Here is a 26,914-nt window from a genome sequence, read left to right as displayed (position 1 = left end):
AATCCTAAGTAGTGAAAGAAGATTTTTTCTTTTTCGTTCCTGTTTATCTCTGATTTTGCTCAAGAACAGGAGATAAGGCAAATTTGTTCCATAAACAATCTTAGCAAACAATTCAGTGAGCTTAAAAAACATTGCTCAAAATGTTCGATTTTGGTGTGAACGAAATATTGTCTACAAAACAAATCTAAAGAACTTAGGACCATTAAGTATCAAGTCATAAACTCTAAGTTATTTCCCCTTTGTTTTAGTAATGGCTCCAGTAATTGGAACCAGGGAACTGTAAATTTAAGATTTTTTGTCAAATCAAAATTGTTACCAGATTCATGATTTTTTCGCAATTTGCAAAATGGTTTTATTGTCAATTTTTAGTTGTAAAAATTTTTAGTTGTTGTAGTTGTTTGAGTTGTCCGTTGTTTTGGATCCCATCTATAGTGCATATGTATCCAATCACTGAACCTTCTGTAAGTCTCTGATTAAAGACGAGCTAAGTTTCATACAATCTTTGTATTTAATCACTTCCTCTTTAAGAAAGATGTCAATTCCGTCTAATTTATTCTAATTTTAAGTATTTTATTGACCATTTTGATGGACTTTGTCTTAAGGACACGGAATCGAATGGGGAAGTAAAACTTTCCTGGGCTTACATTATGCTGATGATTTGTATATTCTAGGTGTTGAAAATGAATGAACTATTAAAGGTTTTGCGAGTTCAGGGTGCTAGAATAGTTTTGGCAATTGTTGTTGAGAAGACTAAGAGGCTAAGACTAGGAATAAGTGAAGATGAAAAGTTGACGTTGAATAACGAAAAGATCTATCAAACGGACAGCTTCACTTTCTTTAGTAAGATTATTAGTAGACCCGGTGCAGTAAAGATGTTAAAAGTAGAATAGCTAAGGCCTAAGGGGTTTTTTCACAGTTGAAAGAAGTTTGGAAGAATACAGAGATAAGTTTGCGAACCGAGATTAGAATATTGGAAGCTACTGTGATGACAGTGGTCAAATGTAGTTCTGAAGTAGTGTTAGTGTTAGTCCGGTGTAGCTCCGGAAAACGGATGAAAATTTTCTAGATGTTTTCCACAGATATTGCCTACGGATTGTTTTGGATACCCGACTGACTGACCGTATTTCAAACAGTAAATTGCACGAAAAGTGTGAATCCATCCCGCTTTCTTGGGCTATAATGAGGAAAATTTTGAGATGGCTATCTTGAACTGTGTTGAACTGTCATTTGAATAAATCCGACTACGTACCTGTAAGAAAAGAAAATAAGTAGTGATGGGACGATGCCGGATTTATAAATGATTCCGATAGTGATTTTCGATTCCAAATTGAGACAAGTCTTTCATCTATTAAATAAAAAGGAAAGTTTTTCAACTGAAAGTATGGAACAACATTGAAACTTGAAAGCGACAGAAATTATTGTGTATATGAGGTGGAGGACTGTCCCTTCCCCGACCCTCACTCTTCACGCCTGAGTTTCTGAAGTCATGAAGTTCTTTAACAATACTTCTCATTCAGATTCAACGGGCCTTGTGTTTGAGGAGTCTTTCTAAAAGACTTGTGACAAAATTCAAACTCTAGCGCGAAGAATGAGGATTTAGAAAGGTATAGCCCACCTCATATACAAAATAATTTCTGTTCAAAAAAAAATAGAGATTGTTGGAGAAATGTGGATGTATTTTGAGGGTTAAGCCTTGAACAAAGACCTTGCATTCCTCCTTTTATGTCCCTATACAATAAGAAAGAATATAAATAATCACTTAATATAACCACTTGGAATATTTACTTTAAGATGGTTTATGTTAGATTTGATGAAAAAAAAAGCTTTGTAATATTAGTTAGACTCACTGGAACCCTGTTTTTCATTATTTTGATTTTTTGTGAGCTTAAAATTCAAAGATACGAGCAATGACTAAACTGATACGTATAAGTTTTGAATTCATAAGATTAGAAAATCTTACGAATTACGGATAACTGTATAATTTTCTACCCTTTTGAAATATAATCATGGCACACGTTAGTCTAAACTATACTCTTTATGCTTCTTCTTGTCTTATGAGAGTTATCTTTTCATTTTATTTCCATATTGTAATCTGCCTGCTGCCGCTAGGTTAATTTGCATTTCCTATTATTTTCTTCTTCTTTTGTTCTTTTTTCATTTGTTTTTCCATTTTCTCCTTCTCCTCTACTCCTACTTTTCAATATTCCCTTCTTTCTTCTTACTGTCTCTGTTTAAAGTCTAACCCCATCCTTTATTAGCTCTCTCGCCTCAATTTTCTTTTAATTTGACGGAATGGATGATATCTGTATTTCAGCCATGTTTGAAAAAATTGATAGCGTTTAAAATACAATTAGGCAAATAAGCTTCTTTTTCTTACATTCATTTCTTTTTCTTTTTCTTTTTTTTCTTTTTTTTTCTTTTTTTTAGAGAAAGATGGGTTTATTAATATAAATAACAAAACAAAACTTTCTCTCTCTACTTTCTCTGTAAGTATTGCTGCTACTACTATTACTAGCAACTCATCGCTACCCCAAGCCACCTTAGACCAACACAGCTACGCACGCTCCTCCTCCATCACAATCTATTCAAAGCTTCCCTCCTTACACCCTCCCGGGAAGTTCCCATTTCCTGTACATTTTTGTTTATTACATCCTCTCTCACCAGACAGGGACAACCTACTTTCCATTTAGCCTTATGCGGCTGGCCGAGAAGGAAAATCTTTGGCAGTCTGTCATCCTTCATCCGCAGGACGTGCCCTAGCAATCTCAATATTTTTTTTTATTATAGCCCTAGAAAGCGGGATCGAACCACATTTTTCGTGCAGCTTACAGTTTGAAAAACCGGTCATTCAGAGGGGTACCCAGAACAATCCGAGGAATAATTCAAACTGGAAATTAGTATGACGAGAAAATATAAATAATTTTATTTTGTCACAATAATTATGAACCTTTTTTGACCAAAAAAAACGAATTTTTTCTGATGCAGAAATGACAAATGCAAACACACTTGAACAAAAAAAAAGGTCTCAAAATGTCATTGAAGAGTAATTACGACTAAAACAAACAAAATGTAACCTTTATTAAAGGGGACACCTCACTCACCAACTTAGTGTCAGATGGTTGGTGGCAAATAAATGTAAGTAAGGAGCGACTTGGCTCAAAAGTAATCGAAATTCTATAAAGAAAATTTTGATAAGAACAGATATGTTAAAAAATGGATGTTTATGATAATAAAAAACATATTAAGTTGATTAAGTTCAATGTTACTCATTAAAAGTTACAAGCCCTGAGCGAATCTGCCCAATTTTAGAAAAGAAGAAGAAAACACCCTATAAAGGCAAGCGATTCATATGAAAATCATACAATTAAATTCAGCATATCAGAGAACCATACTGTAGACCTTTGCAGCTCCTATATACAAAAATGTGGAATTTTGAAGTTTTTGCCAGAAGAAAGATGACGGATGTGTGTTTGTTTTTGTTTGTTTTTTCAGGATGATCGAACCAGCGATCCTAGAAGATCGAAAGAGGGGTCATTTGATTAGGAATCGAAATTTATAGTGCCCTTTTTCAGTAACCAGAACGATTGGAGGGCGATTAGCTCCCTTCCTTATCCCTTTTTCCCAAAGACATCCATTCCGAGTTTTGAGACAGCCATTTGATTTAGCATTGTGAAAGGTCCAACGAATATGCCTTTGGGTATGACATGACATAAGTTCCGCAATTAGTCCGTCGATATAGTGTTTGTTATGGTATTTGTCATTGGGAAACATACGGATTTTTTTTTGGGGGGGGGGATTTCTTCGGAAGGAATTTTCCACAGTGTCAATTTTCCGTTTGGATTAAGTCTCCGGGTTAAATTCTCTGGGGAAAATTTTACACGGGGGGGGGGAGTGATATCCTTGCATGATCGGAAAAACGGTAATAAATTAATTGAAAAAAGTTTTTTTTTTAACTGAAAGTTGGGGGCAACATTAAAACTTAAAATAAACAGAAATTATTCTGTATATGAGGGGGGCTGTCCCTTTCTAAATCCTTCTTCTTCGCGCTAGAGTTTGAATTTTGTCACAATTCTTTAAGAAAGACTCCTCAAACACAAGGCCCGCTGAATCTGAATGAGAAGTATTGCTAAAGAACTTCAAGACTACAGGACTTCAGGCGTGAAGAGAGAGTTGGGGAAGGGACAGTCTCCCACCTCATATACACAATAATTTCTGTTGCTTTCAATGTTGCTCATTACTTTCAGTTGTAAAAGTTTTTTTTTTATTTAATAGATGAAATACTCACTAGTCTCATTTTGGTTAAGAATCAGAAATCGTTATTGGAACCATGAATAATTTTGGCATCGTCCCATCACTACTTATTTTCTTTTCTTACAGATACCTAGTCGGATTTATTCAAACGACAGTTTAAGATTTGTAAATTTAAGGAACTAGAAATGTCACTGATAGGTGTAGAGATTTTGTTGATTTTGCACCTCTCAGTTTTCTCTGCAGATGAACAGAATATTTTGTTGTAAAGAAATATTCCTCGTGCGCATGAAATCAAACTCGAATCTTATTCTGTTTCGGAAGACAACACTTTTTGTTTTGAAACCCTTTAGTTTTACTTAGAATAAAGATGGTAATAAATTGATGGTAATAGTATTAATGAATCGATATGATGTCACTAAAATGAACTGTGTGATGACCGTTAGACTTAATGAATGTGTGCCAATGAATTTTTTTTTAACGCACTGAAAAGTATGTATCAATTAAAAAAAGAACAACTTTTTCATAAAGCATAGGGAGCAAGGGCTGAGGTGGTGGCAACTGCTATACCATATATGCTAAATTGTGGTCCTTTTCAGTCTTGACGTCTTTTTGTTGCTTTTGCTGTGAAAAATGTTTTTTTTTTTTCTTTTTCCGTTTTTAGTTCTTGTAATAAGTAGCTGTGTGAGGCAAAATAGGACGAAGCAAAGGACCTCGTGAATAAGAACCCTGAGAAAATAGTAAAGTTTCATTAGGCTTTTGGAAATTTTAGATAGAACATATGTCTCGAGTATTTTCAATCTAATTGTGTTTTGAAAACTTTTGTCCACAATTGTGTTCTGCAGCACAAAGCGGCTGAAAACAGTACAATAAAACATTTTTGAAAGACACTTCTCTCTGTTATCCTCAGTCATTGCTTCAATGTGATTTCTCCTGAAAAAGCGCACCTCGTAAAAAATTAGGAGGGAGTGGGGGGGGGGGATCAAAAATAGCAAAGACGGAATTTTCCCTTTATCATTTTCTAGGTTTTCAAGGTCGAGCGTTTCTTAAACAATAATTTTCCCTGGGGGATACCCTCAAAATTCCCCAAGTCCTGCGTGCTGATATGAATATGAATGTAATATTTCGTTTTACACTAAAACCTTCTGGTAGTGAAAGAAGAACTGCCACCCCCTCATCACCTATTTTGAACATCTGTTCCAAACATGTTTCTTCACATTAATAAAGCTTAGAGGGTAAATCGCCCCCCCAGCCTCAATATTGATACAAAGACTCTCTCAGGGATAGCTGAAGCATGCTGATGAAAAAATAGACTCCTTGACGCCCTCCCTCCCCTTAAAGGCACAGATATACAAATAAAGGGCCAGTGACCTCCCCGTCACGTTGTTTATGTATTATTATTTACAAATAAATGAAGTCTCCGATAATAAACCTAACTTAAATCAAGATTATAACAATTTATGTAAAATTTATTATTTATCTTAACTTCATCATGGTTATAGCAATGGCTACAACCTAGTAAAGAGCAAGCCCTGGCCAATAGTAATCGAAATTTAGAAACATGTTTTGAAAAAAAAGTCTAGAGAGACAAAAATAGTCATTTGAAGCTGATTCAGGAACAGTAACTATTACTCTGGTTTTTTCTCAATTGTAAAAGTTTACTATGAAAACAATTTTCTGGGAATTTCGAAAAAAAGCTAGAAACCCCTTGAAAATAGCAGTGGATAAAATTCAAAATAGGGTACGCTATTGGATCCACTCTGGTTGAACATTTTATAACCGAGAGTATCAATCTGCTAATTTTAAAAACCCAAGAAAATCGTATCTTAGCGTGAGTATAACTGATGTTTCTTTTTTTCTCTGGCACTAGTGCGGCATTGGAACTTCGTAGACAGTCGTCTAAGAGGTCAGTCAAAAGCTAATGCTCATATCTATGGACTTTTTATAAATTCACATTGATAAAACACCCAAAAATGCCATATGACACCGGAAATGGCACTATTTGATGTCATTTCGTGACTGTAAAAACCGGGAGACAAAATAAATGCGCCATTAAAATTTAAAGGGACGAAGACCCTTACTTGGAGGCTTATAAACGCCTCATTTGAATACTCCCTCACTCTAGCCCCATAGTAAGAGAAAACGAAAAACGTATTTTGAAACAGATCAGCTGTCTAATGAAGAAAAATTTTGTTTAAACTTGATTTAGGAACAATAACTGTTATTTATGATTATCTTAACTGACTTGACTTAAGTCCAGTTCGTCCTTGAAGGTGGATCTGGGGGCCTCTTCGTTTACTGCGTTATTGATGTGGCATATGCATAAGCATCTAACTTTTGCCAGGTGGAAAAGTTACGGCAGGTTGAGTTTTAAAAAGTTATCTTTCCATCTCTTCGGGGTGACCTCTGGGATGAGAACCATGTACATGACCATCGAAGGCTATATTCGGAAGAGGGAATTTTCCAAACGTGGGATTTGGTGTTGAATGTAATTTTATTTTATCAAGTATGGTGTGTGTGATCTTAGTCACCAACTTAGTACCAAACAGTTGGTGGCAAATAACTGTAAGTAAGGAGCGACTTGGCTCAAAAGTAATCGAAATTCTAGAAACAAAATTTTGATAAGAACAGATATATTAAAAAGACTGGATGTTTATGATAATAAAAAAAACATAAAAAGTTGATTAGGTTTAATGTTAGCCATTAAAAGTTACAAGCCCTGAGAAAATCTGTCCAGTTTTGGTAAAAAGAAGAAAACACCTTATAAAGACAAGCGATCCATATGAAAACCACATAATCAAATACAGCATATCAGAGAACCATACTGTAGACCTTTGAAGCTCCTATATACAAAAATGTGGAATTTTGAAGTTTTTGCCAGAAGAAAGATGACGGATGTGTGTTTGTTTTTCGTTTGTTTTTTCAGGATGATTGAATCGATCCAGCGATCCTAGAAGATCGAAAGAGGGGTCATTGGATTAGGAATCGAAATTTGTAGTGCCCTTTTTCAGTAACCAGAACGATTGGAGGGCGACTAACCCCCTTCCTCGTCCTTTTTTCCCAAAGACATCCATTCCAAATATTGAGAAAGCCATTTGATTTAGCATTGTGAAAGGTCCAACAATTATGCCTTTGGGTATGACATGACCGCCATAGTCCCTGTGGAAATACCTGTAAGTTACGAATTAGTCCGTTTATATAGTGTCCGTTATGGTATTTGTCATTGGGAAACATACGGTTTTTTGGGGGGTGGGATTTCTTCGAAAGGGATTTTCCACAGTGTCCATTTTCTGTTTGGATTAAGTCTCTTAGTTAAATTTAAACTAAATTTAAACTAACTAAAATTAAATTTTAGTTAGTTAAAGACTGTCCAAACACAAGGCCCGTTGAATCTGAATGGGAAGTATTTTTAAAAAACTTCAAGACTTCAGAACTTCAGGCGTGAAGAGAGAGGGTCGGGGAAGGGACATCCCCTCATCTCATATACACAATAATTTCGGTTGCTTTTAAGTTCCAATGTTGCTCCTTACTTTTAGTTGATTTCAAAAAGCATAATATTGGGAACTCTATCCAGGTATTTAATGGCAGCAACACGGCGAAGTTACTTAGTCGTCTTTTTTGAGAATCCATAACTCTCACGCTTAAGCGGCAATGAGAGTAATTAGTATGATGAAAAGTCTAGTTAGAGGCAACGCTCTAGCATTAGCTATAATAAAAGGCCAAAAGGCTTCTATGTACTAATTAATAAAAAAAAATGATCTTCCAAAAAGATGTTTTTAAGGAATAGTTGAGAGCCATAGTAAACTTAAACACAGAAGAAATAAATTCCTATTCTAATCTGAGCTCAAAACGACCAGAAATAGCTATTAAAGAATAAATGAAACCCATACGAAGAGAAATAAAATCAAAGGTCAAAGCCAACATACAGATAACAGGTTCTAATATAGATGGATAAATAAATCTTAAAACGAGTAGAAATTGAATTGAATATTCAAGTCAAAGTTAAAACGAAAAAAAAAATTTAAACAGGAGTTTGGCCACTGTCCTTCTCCCCCTTAAAACTTGACCTAAACATAAAAGCCTCTGGCTTGTTCTATCATTTGCGTTTTATTGACAACTATATATATGTCGCAAATTATGCTTTTGTTTTTGTAAACAACGACGACATATAAATAAAAAACTTATAATAATCAAGATGACTGGAAAAAAGTAATGAAATTAAACGGAATACTTAATATTTAACGATATTAATTCCTGGAAACTCACCAATTTAAGATTTTGTTTTACTGTAATCTCTATTTTTTATTTTCGAAGTTGAAAATATAAAAGAGAATATTTGTAATATATTTTTATTCAGTTAACAAATGAATAATCTTAAAGAGTCAGAAATAAAGGGAGCTGAGGGATCTACCTGTTATATATTTGTTCTCGTATTCCTTTTTCATTAATTTGTAATTGTTTGAACGTTCTCCCAGGAAGATTCTTTCGAGTGTATTATCTGTAAGTTACTGTTAAATCAAAAGGCTTGTTCAAGGACCGTTCCAAACTTTGATTAAATGAAAAACAAGTTGTTTTTTTTTAACTGAAAGTAAGGAGCGACATTAAAAATTAAACGAATAGAAATTATTCCGTATGTGAAAGGTACTGTCTTTTCCTCAACGCCTCACTCTTTACGCTAAAGTTCATATTACTTTAAAAAGTAGAGTTGTGACAAAGATTCAAACTTTGGTGCAAAGATCGAAGCGTTGAGGAGGATATAGCCCCTTTCATATATGGATTATGGAATAATTTCTGTTCGTCTTAAGTATTAATGTCGCTCCTTACTTCCATTTAAAAAACTTGATTTTTTTATTTAAATTTATGAACATTTTTCAACTAATGCTGGTTCGAATTTGGCTCACCGTACATGAAAAAATAAAACGAAATTTGCATATTAGTTTTGGCAGATTTATTGCGTATATGAAGGGTTTCCCCCTCCTCAGTACCTTACTCTTTACGCTAAAGCCGTTAGCACTTTTAAAGCTTTCTATTCTAATTAAAGAGCCCGTGTTTCAGTTGCCGCATTAAAAAGTTTGGAAAAACAATGAAACTTTAGTATAAAGATCAAGGTATTGAGAAGGGGACAACCCTTCATATATGGAATAATTTATGTTCGTTTTTTCAAATCATACCGGTAAATCTGGCTCACTCTCTATGAAATATACCCCTCCTCTTCACAGAAAATTCCTTCGTGGAAATTTCATCCAGCGTAAAGTGCACCTCCGTCAAACTCCCTCCAGAGAGTTCCATCCTTGCTGAGAATCCACCCCCCCCCTGTAAAATTGTTTATGGAAGATTCAGCCTGAAAAATTCTCCTTAGCATTCTTTCATTTGAATAAGACTTTAATCTTTAATCGGTTTCTAGATCACTCCACAAATACCCCCTTCCCTGGAAATTATTTCCTGGAAATCAAAACACTCAAAAAATAGCCCCGGGATAATTCCCCCGCAACATCTGCACATGAAAAATTTGGTAAAGAGAATATAAAACAATTAAAAAGAATTTCGTATAGCAATTCTGTGAAATCCCTCCAGTATAACGTTTCCCTGGAAACCCCTCCCCCCCCGAAATTTTCCTCCCCAAGAAAGATTTTCCTATAGAAATCCAGCCCGAGTGCACCCCCTCCCCAAAAAAAGGCTGTATACTTCCCAGTAACAAATACTATTCGTATACAATGTGCAAATTTCATAACTTATAAGCCTCTCCCCGCGGATTGTGAAGGTCAATTTAGACCTAATGATATAGTTATTTGACCTTTCAAATAGACTGAACAAAATGACTATCTCAAAATTATGATCAAATAACTTTGAGAAAAATGGGCGTGGGAAGGGGCCTAGTTGCCGTCTAATCTTTTTGGTAATTTAAAAAGGGCATTTGAGCTTTTAATTCCCGATCAACTACACCCTCACCCTATCATCTAGGACCATTGTTTTAATACCGTCGCCCTTGGAGGAAAAAAAACAAGCCAAATAACAAATAAACACGCACCCCTGACCTGTCTTCTGGCAAAATAGCAATATTCCACATTTTTGGAGATAGGAGCTTGAAATCTCCACAGTAGGGTTCTCTGGTACGCTGAATATGATAGCGTCACTTTCATTAGCATTACTTGAATTTTACAGGGTGTTTCCCTCCTATTTCAAAAATCAGGCAAGTTCTCTCAAGCTCGTAAATTTTGATGGGTAACACTAAACTTGATGAATTTTATACATTTGGAATCAGCATGATAAGCTTATTTTTATTTATATCTCTATTGATATTAAAATTCTTTCTATAAAGTGACTGAAAACCAACCGCCGTGTCCCCCACTGTCAAAGCTGACTTTTCTTTTCAAAAAGGAAAGTATTTATATTATAATGTTTATTATAAACCCTATCCCTACCGTGGCAGGGTTTAATACCCAAATATATTTAAAGTTGTTAAAATGTATATTAAAGTCACATTAGTCACAAAAAAGTCACATTCACTATTTAATTAGTCACAAAACTAAAAGAAAGATTTTTTTTGAGTGGGGAGTGGGCATGGGCAGTTCAAAAAAATTACTCCTTAACATAAATTAATATTGTAAGTTGTCTTGTCATATCCCCATTATTGAAGCCCAGATACCATACCCTAAATCAACGGGCTCGCAAGAAAGAGAATAAAACAAATTTGCAAAAAAAAAACAAACAAAAAAAGAAAACACATTCTGAAGATGAAGATCTAGCAAGCAAGTTTAATTATATGATTAATTTTTCATGAAAACGAGGCTTATCTTATAATTTCATGACGAAATGATTCGTAAGCTGATCGTGCGAGGAGTTTCATGTCTGAATCTCTAACAGATCAAGAGCAAAATATTGGGTAAAGGGGCTGCTGAACCAAGGGCGCCAATGTCACTCTAGGTGGCCACCAAATTAAAAATTTCATTGTAAAAAAGACTAAAAAAAAAGAAAAAAGAACGGAATAAGTATGCCAGAAGAGGCTTAGGAAGAGGGTCACCCTCTCCGACCTCATGTATTTTTTTCTGGCCTAAATTGCTTTTAATTATTTCATTCATCTATTTTCAACCGAATTAGCTATATAGTTAAAATAAATAGATAGATAGATTTATTCACACAGAAGCCCTATTGGGCCATTTGCTATTTAATTAGTCACAAAACTAAAATTAAGTTTCTTTGAGGGTGGAGGGGGTTTATTATTAGTCAAAGCTTACCTTTCGATTTCTGGGTATTTTTGGGTATTTTACCAAATATCTGGAAATATCCTTCGATCCCCTTGCGCATTCAACCCTCATTCTTCATCTCTTATCCATTCTATGTTTGTGTCCAGATTTTTTATTTTTATCCATTTCGAGCTTTTAACTACAAGGCTACTTTCCAATATGTCATTGTGAATAGACAAATAGCTATAACTGTGTTACCACGTTTATGAAACGTGTTGAAGATACCCCTTTTATCTTCAACAGGTGTTTCCATTTTCGTGAAATAGGAGAAAGTTCCATGTTCGTCGAAAAATCGCAGCAATCAAAGATTTTCATGCCAATTTTGCAGATATATACTGAACCGGCTGAAGATAAATAATTTTTGTTCGTTTTAAGTTTCAACTTTACTCTTTACTTTTATAATAAAGCTTTGCTTTTAGCTGTTAATCGGGTAGATCACCTACGAATAATTGATCAAATTGACAAGTATACTTAAAAAAAATTAGTAAAAAAAGAAAAAAGAACGGAATACCTATGAGGGCGCCAGAAAAATCTTACGAGGGGGCGTTGTTCATTACCACGAACCGTTTATTTCAATTTGAACTAAATTTATACAGTAATTATGTTGAGTGCAATTTAGACAACGCTGAGATAACCTTATGCAACCTAAGAATTCAAATTGAATTATAAATTTTAACACTTCCACCGAAAATGATAAACTAAAAAAGTATTCATTTTAATGACCAATTTAAAGAAAAAAAAACTTTCCGAAAAAGAAAAGTATCGCTCTAGCATTTGCCATAATAAAAGGCCATAAGGCTTCTATGTATTAAATTAATATAAAAATACTTTCCAAAAAGAACTTTTCCAAAGAAAAGTAAAGAGTCATATTAAACTTATGACGATCAGAAATAATTTCATGCAATAATTCCAACTGAAAACGACAAGAAATTACTATGAAAGAATAATTTAAATCCAAAACCAAGAGAAATTAAAATAAATGCTCACAGCAAATATAAAGGTAAAACGTGATAAAATAGATGAAAAGCTAATCCTAAAACGGGTTAAAATTAGAATGAATACTCAAGTCAAACTTATAATAAATAATTTTGCTACAAATGTGTTTGGCCACTGCTCCCCCTCCCCTCACCGTAAACCATTCAAATTCTATTCCCTCATTTGCACTTTACTTTAGACAAGACGACAAGACAAGCGAACATTCTAAAACAATCAATCAACCTCAATCTCAAGCTTCTTTTTATGGCTTTTTCTATAATTTGTTGCCCTCCAGGCAACACTCCTCAGTCTGCAATTAATTCTTCTGAAGTCATTACCTTCACCTGTTCCCCCTCCAAAGGGCACTAAATATTGTTAACCTTGGACAAGCTTCATGTTTTTCAAATATTTCTTCGTTTCATTATTTCTATTTATATAGTATTAATATATTTATGCAAGTGAATCTTAAGGGAGGGGTACTGGGTGATAAAGGTCCATATAGAGTTGGCCAAAAAATATAAGAACATTTCATTCGCCGTTCGAGGATCTACCTATGTAAAATTGTCAGTTTGCCTCAAATATTGACAGATAAGTTCAAGAAGCTTGTTCTCTGATAAAATGAAAAATGGCACTACTTATTCAAAATAAATCTCATTGTAGGAATGTAGGTGCTAAGGGTAAACCAGTCTCTTTCTAGGCGAATGCGAGGAGAAAGCTAGATGTGTGAAACTTCTAGAGATTGTAAGGAATTGATATTAGAGCAATTCAAGAGAGATTCGCTGGTGATTCCTGGCTCTCTTGAATCACCTGGATAGATCACCTGGCTCTAATTCTCTCTTCAAAATACAGATGAAAGTTAATTTTAAAAGCAGGTGCTCAAATAAGCGACAGATGAACAGGGAAGGAAGTTTTCTTTTTCTTTCGCTGTTTAGAAAAACTTAACCTATTTTTGCCACTTTGAAACGTTTCTAAATGTGTATGTGCCGGATCTAGTGCAAAATTACACCTTTTTTGGAAGAATTCAAGTTCATGATTCTTAAGAAGTCTGTGCAAGGAATTTAGGAATGGAAATATAAATATAACCAGTGCTTTTTCGCGAGTTTTTCTGACAGTAAGTTCGCTAAGGGAGTGAACCTTAGATGTTGAAAAAAACTGACATGTGACGACAATTTAAATTATGTATTAAACGTTTTCAATATCATTGGTGGTGAAAGGCTGCTGAGACTCTTATAGATGAGTTGAATTTCTGCAGGATAGTGAACTTTCAAACTCCTTAGAGAGCATCCTGTTTCTTCGAATTGGTTTGGTTATTTCAGTGAAGTGCTATTTTTTTTCAGAATTCTAACAATGGAGGGTTATACCATGGATCCGTTTAATTGAGTTAGTTTTGTAGATATTTCATCCACAAACTGCGAAGCAATAATTTTTGCTTGGTTTAAGTTTCACCTTCGCTCTTTACTTTCATCAGAAAAACTTTGGTTTTCTAAACAAATGTATCTTAAGGGATGAACGCGGCTCTGCGTGGCAATGTGTCATACGTTGGGGGTATGATGAAAGTTTTTCTAATAGTTTTGAACCGATTGGCTCTCAAAATTTCTGCTGAATAGGTCATAATAACCTGATACATTTTGCACAATTAGAGTCAGCATATTTTTTTTTCTTTTGCGTTGCAACCTTGCTCTTACGTCATAGTCATTAAAGTAACTCTGATTACAGAAAAACCCAAGTACGACATCACATGACCGAATTTTTGTAGAGATAGGAAAAAATCTGCTAATAGCGTTGCTTTTTGTTCTGTGTCACAGTGTTGGAAGCAGTTCCTAGGTCCTCCTTGCTTGAAATAAATGGTTCTTGAGGGGATTATGTAGCAGGAAATTAGTCATTTCAACTAGGACTATTTCCCCAACATCTTAAACTGGTAAGCGTGATAGCTCTTTTTAAGGGAAGTGATGGCGAAGACCCTTGGAACTACAGGTCGATCTCTTTTCTGTCAGTGTTCTCTAAGATACTTGAAAGGCCAATGCCGAAAGAGCTGGTGATAATTTCTTGAAGTAAAAAATTTTACAACAGGCTTCATCAGTATATACGACAATCTTTAGCCTCTAATCTCATTCCTGAAGCCATCTTTCTCGATATAAAAAGAGTATTTGACGGCCTTCCACATAATATTCTCATCGGTAAGCTTTCTCATCATGGTGTGTGTGGGGAAGCATTGTCTTTGTTCTCATCATACCTTACTGATAGAACTATTGCCACGGAAGATGCAGACAAACAAATTCCAATTGAATACGGAATACCCGAAGATTCTATTTTTGGGCCAACCCTCTTCCTCATCTATGTGAACGACTTCTACCGATTTAAATCACAATTACCAATGTCTACTGTGGGTTGTGTCATAAGTTTTACTCTCAGACTGCGTTGGCGTTTCACCTAAATCTACCAACTTTAAATTTAAAATGCAGTAACTTCTTATTTTTTCTCCTACAGATATGAGCTGCCCCCCGATAACCGAGCTTCGTACACCAAGAGACTCCATAAGTCGCCCCTCCCCGGACCGACGTATGCACTTTGTGAGAGTTCCTTTAGATAAATATCTATTGTTTAAGTGGCATGTTCTCATAATAAGAAGCAAAATTTTCCGTAGACTTGGAATCATCTGAAAATGGAATCATAAAACAAGTTTGTTTTAATGAATGTAAGGAGCGGCATTAAAACTTAAAACGGACAGAAATTATTCCGTATATGAAAGGGGCTGTCCCCTCGTCGACGCCTTGCTTTTTACGCTAAAGTTTTTTATTGTTTTAAAAGCAGAGTAGTGAGAAAGAGTCAAACTTCAGCGTAAAGAGCGAGGTGTTGAGGAAGAAAGAGCGCCTTTCATATGTGGAATAATTTCCGTTCGTTTTAAGTGTTAATGTAACTCCTTACTTTCAGCTAAAAAAACTTGTTTTTTTATTTAATTTCTGAACGTTTTTGAATTAATGCAGGTTTTGAATTTGGCTCACCGTGCATGAATAATTAAAATGGAATTTGCATATTAGTTTTACCTTTTTGGCTAAACGGCTTTCTCAAAATTTTGACTGGACGATTTTGAGAGAAATGGGGTGGGGAGGCGGCCTAATTGACCTCCAATTTTTCGGTTACTTATAAGGGGCACTAGAACTTTTAGTTTTATTTGCGAACGTTTTTATTAGTAATAAATATACGTAACTTACCAATTAACTTACGCAACGAGCTTCTATATTCGTATATTTTTTATTACGTATATGAGGGAGTTCATTCCCTCGTCAATACCTCGCTCTTTACGGTAAAGTTCAAAATTATTCCAATTCTGTAAGAATGACTCCTGAATCACAAGGGTTTAATTAGAATAAATAGCTCTTATGAAATTACTAAAAAAAAATTTAGCGTAAAGACCGCGGTATTGACGAGAGGTGAACCATCTCAAATACGTAACAATTTCTGATCGTTTTTTAAATAATGGTGGAAAATCCGGTGCTTCCTGCATAGAAAATTATCTTCTCCCATGAGACATTCCTCCATTGAAAGATCCTCCCACGTAACCTTCTCTCCTTGACCCCCCCCCCCCTGCCAGAAAAATTTCCCCTGAATGCGTCTGTATACTTCCCAATTACCATTACTAAGCTATGTCTTAACAATGGGTCAAGTTAACAACTTGCAGGCCTTTCCCCGGGGACTCTGGGGGATTAAGTCATCGTCAAAGACAAAGCTAATATATGTTTCGACTATGCTGAACAAAATGGATTTCTCAAAATTTCGATCGGGTGACTTTGGAAAAAATAAGCATGGGAGGGGACCTAGTTGCCCTCCAATTGCTTGACCACTTAAAAGGGGCACTAGAACTTATAATTTTCGTTCGAATGAGCCCTCTCACGATATTCTAGGAGCACTGGGTCGATTCCATCACCCCTGGAAAAAAAACAAGCAAAAAAACCAAATAAACACGTATCCGTGATCTTTCTTCTGGCAAAAAATACGAAATTCCATATTTTTGTAGATACGGGCTTGAAAACAGTACAGTATGGTTCTCTGATAAGCTGAATTTGATGTTGTGATTTTTATTAGGGTTCTTCAACTTTTAGTGGGTGTTTCCCCTTTTTCGACAACAAGGCAAATTTTCTCAGGCTCCTAACTTTTGACTGGCAAAACTAAACTGGAAATCAGCATAAAAATTCGATCCTTTTGATGTATCTATTGGTATCAAAATCCTTCTTTCAGAGTCTCAGTTACTATCGAGCCGGTTCGCTCCTTAATTGCAGTTCGTTAACACGAATTGTTTGATTAAAAAATTACTTCCTTTTCCTATCTTTCGTCTTTTATATTTCTCTGTCATTTTTCCTTATATTTGTTACTTCCCGTCTTTGTCGATGTCTGCATTTCCTTTTATGCTTACTTCTGTTCACCATCTTCAATAAAAAGCGGCAAGAGTCCTCCCGTCGACTACACACACCTCTGTTGATCCCCTAAAGATAAAGGGTATTTATGTTACATCTCTATCTGCGTTGGCATATCAATGCTTCCACGAAGATTTCCCATGTTGTTTTTCTGAACTACTTAAACTAGTAAGGGAAGTAAATTTGTACACAATTCGTAACTGGGAGGATTTGATGATTCCAGTTGCTTCCTCGGTTTGTTCAGACTTCGGTCTGGCCTTGGCTGGGGGCCATGATTGGAACTTAATTCCTGTGGAGATCTGGCAGTCACAAACACTCGTTTTTTTTTTTAAGAAACAGATGCAAAGTTTTTTACTAAGGGTAAACAGTATATAAATTTTAGTTGTTTTAAGGATTTTTTTTTGGGGGGAGGGGTGTTGTTTTGTTAGCATTAGATTCACAATGACTGAGAAAATTCGTAATTTATTTTTGATTATCGGGTGATAGAAGGATCACCGTTTCGTAGAGATCGCTGGTGAGTTAATTTCTTTTCCTTATATTTAGGCGATGTTTAGTATAAATATGCCCAGTTTTAACATTATTTATTGATTGGAGTCGTTTCCCAAATAACGAACCATTGAGCCCTCTGGAATGCTGTTTTGTTACTTCTATTTTATAGGAATAAATGAAACTTGAAGTTGTATAACTTGTCGTTTCCTGAAAACATCGAAAAGATCTTAAATATTTGCAAAAGGAGCTGCCTTCTCTTCATTATTCCTATTCTTTTAGATACGTAATTGGATCTTCCAAGAACATTTGTTCATGCAAGCCTGGATTCAGTGGCTCCTTCTGTGAACGAAAAATAGGGGATACTAAAGTTTTAAAAGGTAAGACACACAAATGTTTGTAATGTCGGCTGTGCAAAAACAGTTTTAAGTAAAAGGAAATTGTACTGTGCAGACTTGACTTTTCCCAATTCAATCTATTAATACGGAAGTTAGGATAGTCTCGCATCATTTTTTAGTTTTATGGAGAAAAACTTCATCTTACCACCCTTATTTCCCGCCTGGAATTTTTGTAGTTTAAACTTTATTATCTTTTGGACTCTATTATCTGTTGAATTCGCTGTTGTTTTAACACAAGTTACATGCTTTTGTTGTTTTTCAAACATAACCTATCCCCGAAACAATGTCTTAAGGTCAAAAATTTTTTATTCGGGAAAGGTTTTACCGTTTGCTTGGAAGAATTTACTGATATATGTTATCTTTATCCAGTTTTTGGCCTTTAAGGTTTTGGGTGATATTGGCTTCTATTTACTTTGTAGTATAATTCCTTGCGATTTTACATAGGAACAACAAATTTGAATTATCGTTACAATGATAGTTGCATTATTGTAAGGACTGGGCGACGGCCCATAAAAACCAAAAGTTCAAAAATCATAAAAAAAAAACTAACTGGTAAGAAGAAGTTGCTATTTGTAGTTCATTCAGCAATGGTAGCAATTATGTCGATTATATCAATAGTAAAAATTTATTACAAAGACCAATTTATGGGAATTTTGAAAAAAAATGAGACCCTTCAAAAAAGCCGTCGGATCTAAATGAAATATGTGATATTGGAATGCCCTTGGTCGAAGACCTTACACGCAGAACTACGGCCCCAATCTTGAACCACAAGGATAATCACTATTGTGTGGGAAGCACTGAGATGTCTCCTTATTTTTTTTCTTCATTTTTTCTCAGGGGTCATCATGATGAAACAGTGGTCTTAGAATTTTGGGAGAGGGCTTATTAGAAAGGAAATTGCCATAACCAATTTAATTTCTAAGTAAGAAAAGAGATGGTGAAAAACATCAGTTTTTTGTCCCAAGAGGATCAAAATACAATAAATAAATATATGATAGTATCAATAAATAATTGATTTTTCGTGATCTAAAACCCTAGGTTTTGAGTCCCCAATCTTGAGATGCAAGGTGGCGGTTTTGGACATTTTGTGTCACATCAGTTTCTACCCGAGGTGTGTCGAAAAGGCCAGGAAATGCAAATTATAAAATAAACAATTAATTTGTCATGTTCTGAGACCCTCAACAGGTGGTCTTCTGTCTCCTAACGTGGAAAAGGAGGGAAATTGCTTTTTGCGTAGTCCTTAACTAAAAATTCTTAACTGGGGGATTCCCATCTCCCTTCTTGTATACTCCCCCTTCTAGCCCCCTTTGTAAACTAAAACCAAAAAGCATGTTTTGGAGAAAGCTGCATTATGAAAACAAAATGTAATCTAATTATTTTCATTTTCTTGAAAATAATTGAATTTTTTTATGCAGGAATTTTCAAAGATGTCGGTGATTTAATACTCTGCAGATTATTAGATTCTGAATACAATAGCCTACTATTTAGAGTTTAAATAGTCTTTTACGAGCCATAATATCGATAAATATTAGTATAAATTTATAGTTGTGTAAAAACTCAAGGTAAGCTCAGTTTCCAGTAAATTTCTGGTTTTCAGAATTCCACAGGTATTCAAAAATATCATGAGTGAGTTTGTTCAAACTAGTTTTTTTTTAGATAAATTTAGCTTAATCTGCGAAGCAATAATTTTTGTTCGTTTGAAGTTTCGACTTCTCTCTTCACCTCCGTTAGAAAAATGTTGTTTGTTTTTAAAGTATTTCAAGGAAGAATCTAAATTGTAAAATTTAGCAAAAGACTTCGCATTAGAGAACCTTCCTAAACAACAAATTTGTATTGTAAACAATAGGGAATTTAAGCCATGTGCGAAAACAATAACAGATTAGAAGACGATTTTAGCAAAGAATTGTTAATGATAGATTGATACAAACCTCATTTTCAAAGTCTGCGTATATGGATACAATAGAATCATATATTTAGTTTACCAGCGAAAAACAATGTTTATCAGCGTTATTTGAGCAATGTGAACAAAATTGTTTAACCATAATCATCAATTTTTTTGGTTTAGAACTATTTCTCACAAACACTAGGGTTTATTGTTTCTAAAACCTTTAATTCAAAAAAATATATCTCGTTCGAAAATTATCATCTGGTAGATCTATCACAACAGATATAAAAGAAAAGAAGAAAAGGTGTCACAAGTAATTTGAAACTCTTGCGTGATTCAGAGTATGAGCATGTCACTTTTGGCACAGAACTAGGATAATCTGTAATAACCAACCTATATTATCTAGACTAGACGGATAAAAACATTGAAAGGTTTTTTGATTTCGGATTTTGCGAGTGTATTGCGCAGTTTGTTGCATTCTTTTCTAGTTTTTTGTAAGGAACCAGTCTTAAGATGTTCCGTATATATAAAATTTGGCAGTATAATTATTCTCACTTTAATGAATTTCGGTACACTTTCAATCTTGGAAAGCGTGAACGGTTTCCTTTTTACACAAAAAATCGATATCCAGATATCACTATGCATAACGGTAATAGAGTTGAAATTCGTTTGGTGGGGGGGGGGTTGTATTTTACTAAGATTCAGTCCTGCACTATGTTCAGTGGGTTTTGGGTTTACTATTTCTCTTTGTTTTCAGGTAATTAATTTTAAATTTGACTTATGACTACTTTTACGAACTGGAAGGCTATATTTGACAGACTTAGATTTGTTATTTCACAAAAAAATTAAAAATATTTCCGAGTAAAAGGCTAGCATATTGCCCTACGCCAAAGGTGTCAACTCCAAGGTGTATGCATCAGGTCATAGTATTTTCTGCCCTTTTACAATTACCCTTTTCCCTTTTTCATTTTTACAGCGTACATTCTGCCTTTTGACGGGTAGGTTGTATCGGACGTTATGAGTGATATTGAGTATAAGTTGATCTTGAATAATCGCCTTTGGGCCGATTTGGGTTCTTCAGACAATCTTGTATATAGAACATAATTTTACTTAGAAAGTAAGCAGGATTTTGTTTTAGGAGCAGAGAACTCCTAGAGTAACCAACAGTAGATGAAAAATTAATGTATAAGGGTCTTGATAATATTGATAACTTTCTGTCCGCGATTATAGTTTTAAAAATCCCGAAATATCAGAATAAAATAGGTTTTTAATTAATAACAGAAAAATCATCTAAGCTGCAGAGATGGAAAAACTAGTTAACTATCTTCTCCAATCCATGGCAGATCATGTATTATTTTTATGAATTTTAATCAAAGTTACACGAAGTGTCCTGTAGTTTGCACCCGAATCACACTTTATTGTGTTTCCAACATTAGAAAGAGGTATTTTGGTCCTTTCTTTAGAATTGATGCCATGAAAAGTTGGGCTAAATCCCCGAGCTAACAATTTTTTGAGGCTTTTAAGAGAAGTCCCTGCATAATCAATAAGATTGTCTTTAACATTCCACAATAATTTTGCGCGAGACCTACAGAGGTGTATTCTATCATCAAAGTTTCGATTTATATTTGTTGATACAGAATCAACATTTCCATTTTGTATAGAAAACCCGACCAATTATCCCACTAAGTGGCTCTGATTAAATGAAGAGACTAACTACTCTGTGTCTGGTATGACCAGGGGCCAAGCTCCAGTATTTTTACTAGGATGACAAGAGGGGTCCATATCCAGAAAATCAAGGGGCACGGGCTATATATTAATTTTTTATTCAAATTATTGGGGTAAAATGACTCCCCTTAGCCGTCCCCCAAACGACACCCCTAGGAACGACTGAAAAATAGCACATACACAAGATTTTTCTTCAGAAAGGGTGGCATTGCAACTTCGAAAAATTGAAAACAGTCGGTGAACTATAGGAAAACTATAGAAAATTGTAAAAAAAAGGTTATATACAATTAAGGTTTTGGAAATATGAGAAAAAACCCAAGGTCCTTCCCTCATCTTACCTAGGTATCTGATACGTTGTTAAAATTGGATATTTGTTTTTGGACTGCCTTAAAGTTAGACTAGAATATTGACAAAAGAGTTTCTAATTTGTTCCAGCGATAAATATCATCATCAAAAACATTGACAGGTCTGATCAATGATATTAGCATCCTGCTAGATTAATGCCAACAAAATTGACCACATCCATACCTAATTTTAAGAAAAAAAAATGTGATCTGCGATTAGCGTGTACGTCGTTGAATTGGTTAATTGCTATTCGTCTTGTGCACATAAAAAGACATAAATAACAAGTTTTTTAGCCATACCAAAATTCCAATCATCAGGAATGGCAGATTAGCATACGGAATATCAAAACACCAAACAGATTACGTAATAATGAAAGGTCGCTACAATGTATCATACTTTCAATTTCATACATTTTTTTATACTTTATTTGCTTCTATTTTCAAACGACCACTTTTTGCTTATTTTGCGCTATTATTTACGTAGATAGATGAGCACATGTTTTATTTGTGAGGGTATTAATATAAATATAATTTGGTTTTCAAAACCATAGGTTTATGGAATTTTGCTGCAAAATACTACTCGCCACCAAACTCTTAAAACTATTTTGAGCGTATCTCAGCAATTTATTCATCGCTCTTTGCCAAAGTCCTAACATTTTACTAGGATTGATGAGACTAAAAATAATTTTATTTACCATTTACCGTACACAATTTAGCTTGACAGTGAATTATCAAATATGGAAGAAATCAAATAAATATAGGAATCTATAGGGAATTTTTATTCTGTTCAATCTAGAAATAATATCCCTTAGGTGTGGTCACTTTAGTTTGCCAGTTATATTTGTCTGTTGGCCAGAAAAAATTCCACTCAGAGGCAAAAAAAAACTTTTTTCCAAATCAAATTAAAACAATAGAGTAGACTCTGTACACAGCAATGTGTCTTCACTGCATTATAACTTTTTATTTGTGATTTTTCTTGCCTGATCGAATAGAATACATTGTCTTCAAAAGTTTTGGGAGGGTTCATTCAGTCGCTATTCAAGTTCTAATGTCGTTTTTAAGGGCCAAACAGATCTTAAGGGAGCCAGTAGTCTTTTTAACGGTCTATGCGTCCCAGCACCCCTGCAGTCCTGCGAAATATCAGATCAAAATTTTAAGAAGTCAGTTTTAATCGGAACTAAATAAAAAAAATAAGTTTTTTTTAAAACCGACTGAAAGTAAGGAGTGACATTAAAACTTAAAACGAACAGAAATTACTTCGTATATGAAAGGCACTGGTTCCTCCTCAACGCCCCACTCTTTACGCTAAAGTTCAACACTTTCTCTCAACTCTACTTTTTAAAACAGTAAAAAACTTTAGCGTAAAGAGCGCGGCGTTGAGGAGGGAGCAACCCCTTTCATATACAAAGTTATTTCTGTTCGTTTTAAGTTTTAATGTCACTCCTTACTTTCAGTCGGTTTTAAAAAAAAACTTGTTTTTTATTTAATTTCTGAACGTTTTTGAATTAATGCATGTTTTGATTTTGGCTCTCCGTAGATGAATAATTAAAACGAAATTTGCATATTTATTTTTTTTGGGCTAAATGGCTTTCTCATAGTTTTGATCGAATGATTTAAGAAAAAAAGAGCGGGGGAGGAGATTTAGTTAGCACCTCATTTTTTTAGTTACTTAAAAAGGCAACTCGAACTTTTAATTTTTACGAACGATTTTATTCGTAAAAGATATAAGTAACTTACGAATTAGCTTGCGTAACGAACTTCTGTATTCGTCTGTTTTTATTAAGTATATGAGGGGGCTTACCCTCTATTCAGTACCTCGCTCTTTATACTAAAGCTTAAATTTTGTCCCAATTCCTTAAGAATGACCGCTGAATCACAAAGGCCGTAGAATAAATAGTTGAAATTACTAAAAATTCTTTAGTGTAAAGAGCGAGTTATTACAGGAGTTGAACCCCTCATATTCGTAATACCTTGTGTCGGTGTTAAGTTTTAATGCTGCTCCTTACTTTCAGTAGAAAAACCTTTTTCATATTTATTTTTTCATTGTTTTTTTCTTAATAATGCTAGAAAATCTTGCGCTCCCTTCATGGATATTTTCTTTCCCCGTGGCAAGTTCCTCCATGGAAAGTTCCCCTGACATATCTCCCTCTTCTCAACAAATCCCCCCCAACCAAAAAATCCCCCTGAAAACGTCTGTAAACTTCCCATTAACCAGTACTATATGTAAGCACTGGTCAAAGTTTGTAACATCTAGCCCCTCCCACGGTGACTCTGGGGAAGTAAGTCATCCTCAAAGACATAGTTATAAGGTTTTTAGACTATTCTGAATAAAATGGCTACCTCAGAATTTTGATCCGGTGACTCTGGGAAAATAATTGGCGTGGGAGGGGGCCTAGGTGCACTCTAATTTTTTTGTCACTTAAAAAAGGCACTAGAGCTTTTCATTTCTGTTAGAATGAGGCCTCTCGCAAGATTCTAGGACCGCTGGGTCGATATGATCACCCATAAGAAAAAAACAACAAACAAACAAATAAACACCGTGATCTGCATTCAGGCAAAAAATATAAAATTCTACATTTTTGTAGATAGGAGCTTGAAACTTCTACAGTAGGGTTCTCTGATACGCTGAAAGTGATGATGTGATTCTCGTTAAGATTCTGTGATTTTTAGGGGGTGTTTCCCCCTGTCTTTAAAATGAGACAAATGTTCTCAGGCTTGCAACTTTTGATGGGTAAAACTAAACTTGATGAAACTTATATATTTAAAATCAACATTAAAATGCAATTCTTTTGATGTAGCTATTTGCATCGAAATTCTTTTTTTTTAGAATTTTGGTTACTATAGAGCCGGGTCGCTCCTTACTACAGTTCGTTACCACGAACTATTTGATGATCTGTAGATCCGAAAAATGTGTCTCTAGGATGACCTGATCCATATAGCACCGGTATCAAGGGTCCTTAACTATTTCAATAGTCAAATTTATTGGCAGTGGCTTCGTAGATGTATTTCAGCAGAAAGGTGGACATTTTTGAAATTGTTGAATATCATGCACAAATGTTTGGCTAGGTATTTGAGAAAACAAAGGAAGGACAACCTAAAGACGCTTTATTGAAATCAAGATTGTGCACAAATTTTGGTCTACATAGCTGCAGAGTTTTTAATGGTGTAGTCCTTCCCCCCCACCCCTTCCTCCAATTTCCATTCAAATAAGGCTTATCCAAAATTCATAAAACCATCCATTCCATAAAATTTTGTATGCTCACAGAGCATAACTTACAACCCTTAAGCAAAAAAAGATTAAGTAAAAAAACATTTTTCTTCGACTGAAAGTAAGGAGCAACATCAAAACTTAAAACGAACGGAAATTATTCTCTGCATGAGAGGAGTTGCCGCATCCGCAGCCCTCGTCTTTGTACTAAAGTCTTAAAGTTCTTCAAAAACGCTTCTCATTTAAATTTGACAGCCCTTGTTTTTTACCCTAGGAGGGATACCCTAAATACACCTTCTTGAAATTAGTATTTTCTCAAATTTCAGTCTAAGTAGTTGCAAGCCCTTGAAGGTGTAGTACTTCCCCTCCCCCAATTTTAAATCTGTCCTCTTTCAGAAAATAAACACAATTCAGAATTAAAACGAACAAAAATTACTATGGAAGGGAATTTTACTGCTATCCTCATCCTAACTCTAACTTTCTAGTCTATTGTTTAATTTGCACTTTACTGAAAACTAGATGTATTTTTAACTGATTTTTAAATTATAACATTGAAAAATAAAAAAATTATGTTTAATAAAATTTTGAAACTTGAATTGATGAGATTCCCAGGAATTTATCATTATGTACTTACCAATCTGTTCATTTTTGTTCGTGCTTTCCAGTCATCTAGATTATTATAGTTATTTTATATTTTTCGTCAAAGTTCGTAAAACTGAACCACACTGTTAACAATCCAGATGGTTTTCACTAAATGCAAATGACACAATAGACTGTAGAAGCTTTACGGTTATGGGGGGGGGGGTAGTCAAACTACTGTATTTAGTAAATTCTGTTCGTGTTAAATTTGGCTTCATTATTCAATTTAGTCTTAACTCGATTTAGCATTTAATTATCCATCTATGTCAGTATCCATTACCTGTATATCTTATGTGATTATGTATTTTAATTTATGTTCGTTTTGTTTTTCATTTATTCATTGACATTAATTTGTTGCTGTTTCAAGTTTGAATTATTATAGGAGTTTGTTTATGTTTAACTTAAGTTTTAATTGACTTTATTTTCTTTGAAAATCTTTCTTTTTCCGGAGTTTTTTTTTTATTTTAATAAAAAGATCAAAAAAGATGTCTTGGTGTTCAAGATTACCCAAATGTTGGGGTTCAGGATGACTTCTGCCAAATGGAAGCCAAGAATCATAAAAATTTATGTTACAATCCAACATTATAGTCCTTAAGCCAAAATTCTTAAACGCTTAATAAATGATATTATAATTAGCATATAATAAAACTATTCAAACAAAAAAAAAATCGTTTAACGATTTTCGATGAAAAGTATTTTTTTAATTAAATGTTGAGATTGACAGTACACCCTAAAATGAGCAAAAATAAAGCCAAATAATAAATCAAACTCAAAACAACAAAATTTAGTAAACGAATTAATGAAACTTTAATCAAAAAATTAAAATCCGTGTAGGTTTTATTGACTCACTCACACAATCTACCATTTGAAATACGAATTGTTATATTACTTTATTTCTACTTATTTTACTTTCACATCGATTCTTTACTTTTCTTTGAAGAATTTTTCTTGGAGATATTAAAAAAAAAAATCTTTTAAAAGAACCGGATTTGAAAAAAAGAAAACTAAAATAAAGAAGGCAATGTATGTATAAAGAAATGTGCATAAACATTAAATAGTTAAATTTGTACGTTTTTCTAATTTTCTTTATTTTTTATTCTCAATGCCAAAACTAGCAATCAAAACAACCATAGTCTACGACAGAATAACAAAAAAGAAAAATGTCATTTAACTGAGTTCGTGAAAGAATAAATCGAGAATTTGATTCTACTAGATGTTCGAGCCGTGAAAAGTTTGACAGCAGTATATCGTAAACAAAGAAAATAAACACGTATTTGTAAAAAAAAGTCAAGTCAACTTGTCTTGTAATCTAAAATGCCGTCAATTTATTTGGCAAGTTTAGAAATATGA

At 34.3% G+C, this 26,914-nt stretch overlaps 1 protein-coding gene across 11 annotated transcripts in view; it reads left to right on the top strand.

The window, feature by feature from the left end:
- The window catches only part of LOC136033020 (uncharacterized), a 408,980-nt gene that overhangs the window by 184,274 nt on the left and 197,792 nt on the right, over positions 1-26,914 (top strand). For all 11 annotated transcript variants that reach the window (XM_065713569.1, XM_065713568.1, XM_065713566.1 and 8 more), the window contains one exon: positions 17,648-17,745. In XM_065713569.1, coding sequence (XP_065569641.1) covers positions 17,648-17,745 — 98 coding nt within the window. The remainder of the gene's footprint in view (positions 1-17,647; positions 17,746-26,914) is intronic.

The sequence above is a fragment of the Artemia franciscana genome, chromosome 11, assembly GCF_032884065.1.
Source record: "Artemia franciscana chromosome 11, ASM3288406v1, whole genome shotgun sequence".
NCBI lineage: Eukaryota > Metazoa > Arthropoda > Branchiopoda > Anostraca > Artemiidae > Artemia > Artemia franciscana.
Note: the sequence above shows the minus strand (reverse complement) of the source record. Positions and strands in the feature narration are given on the sequence as shown.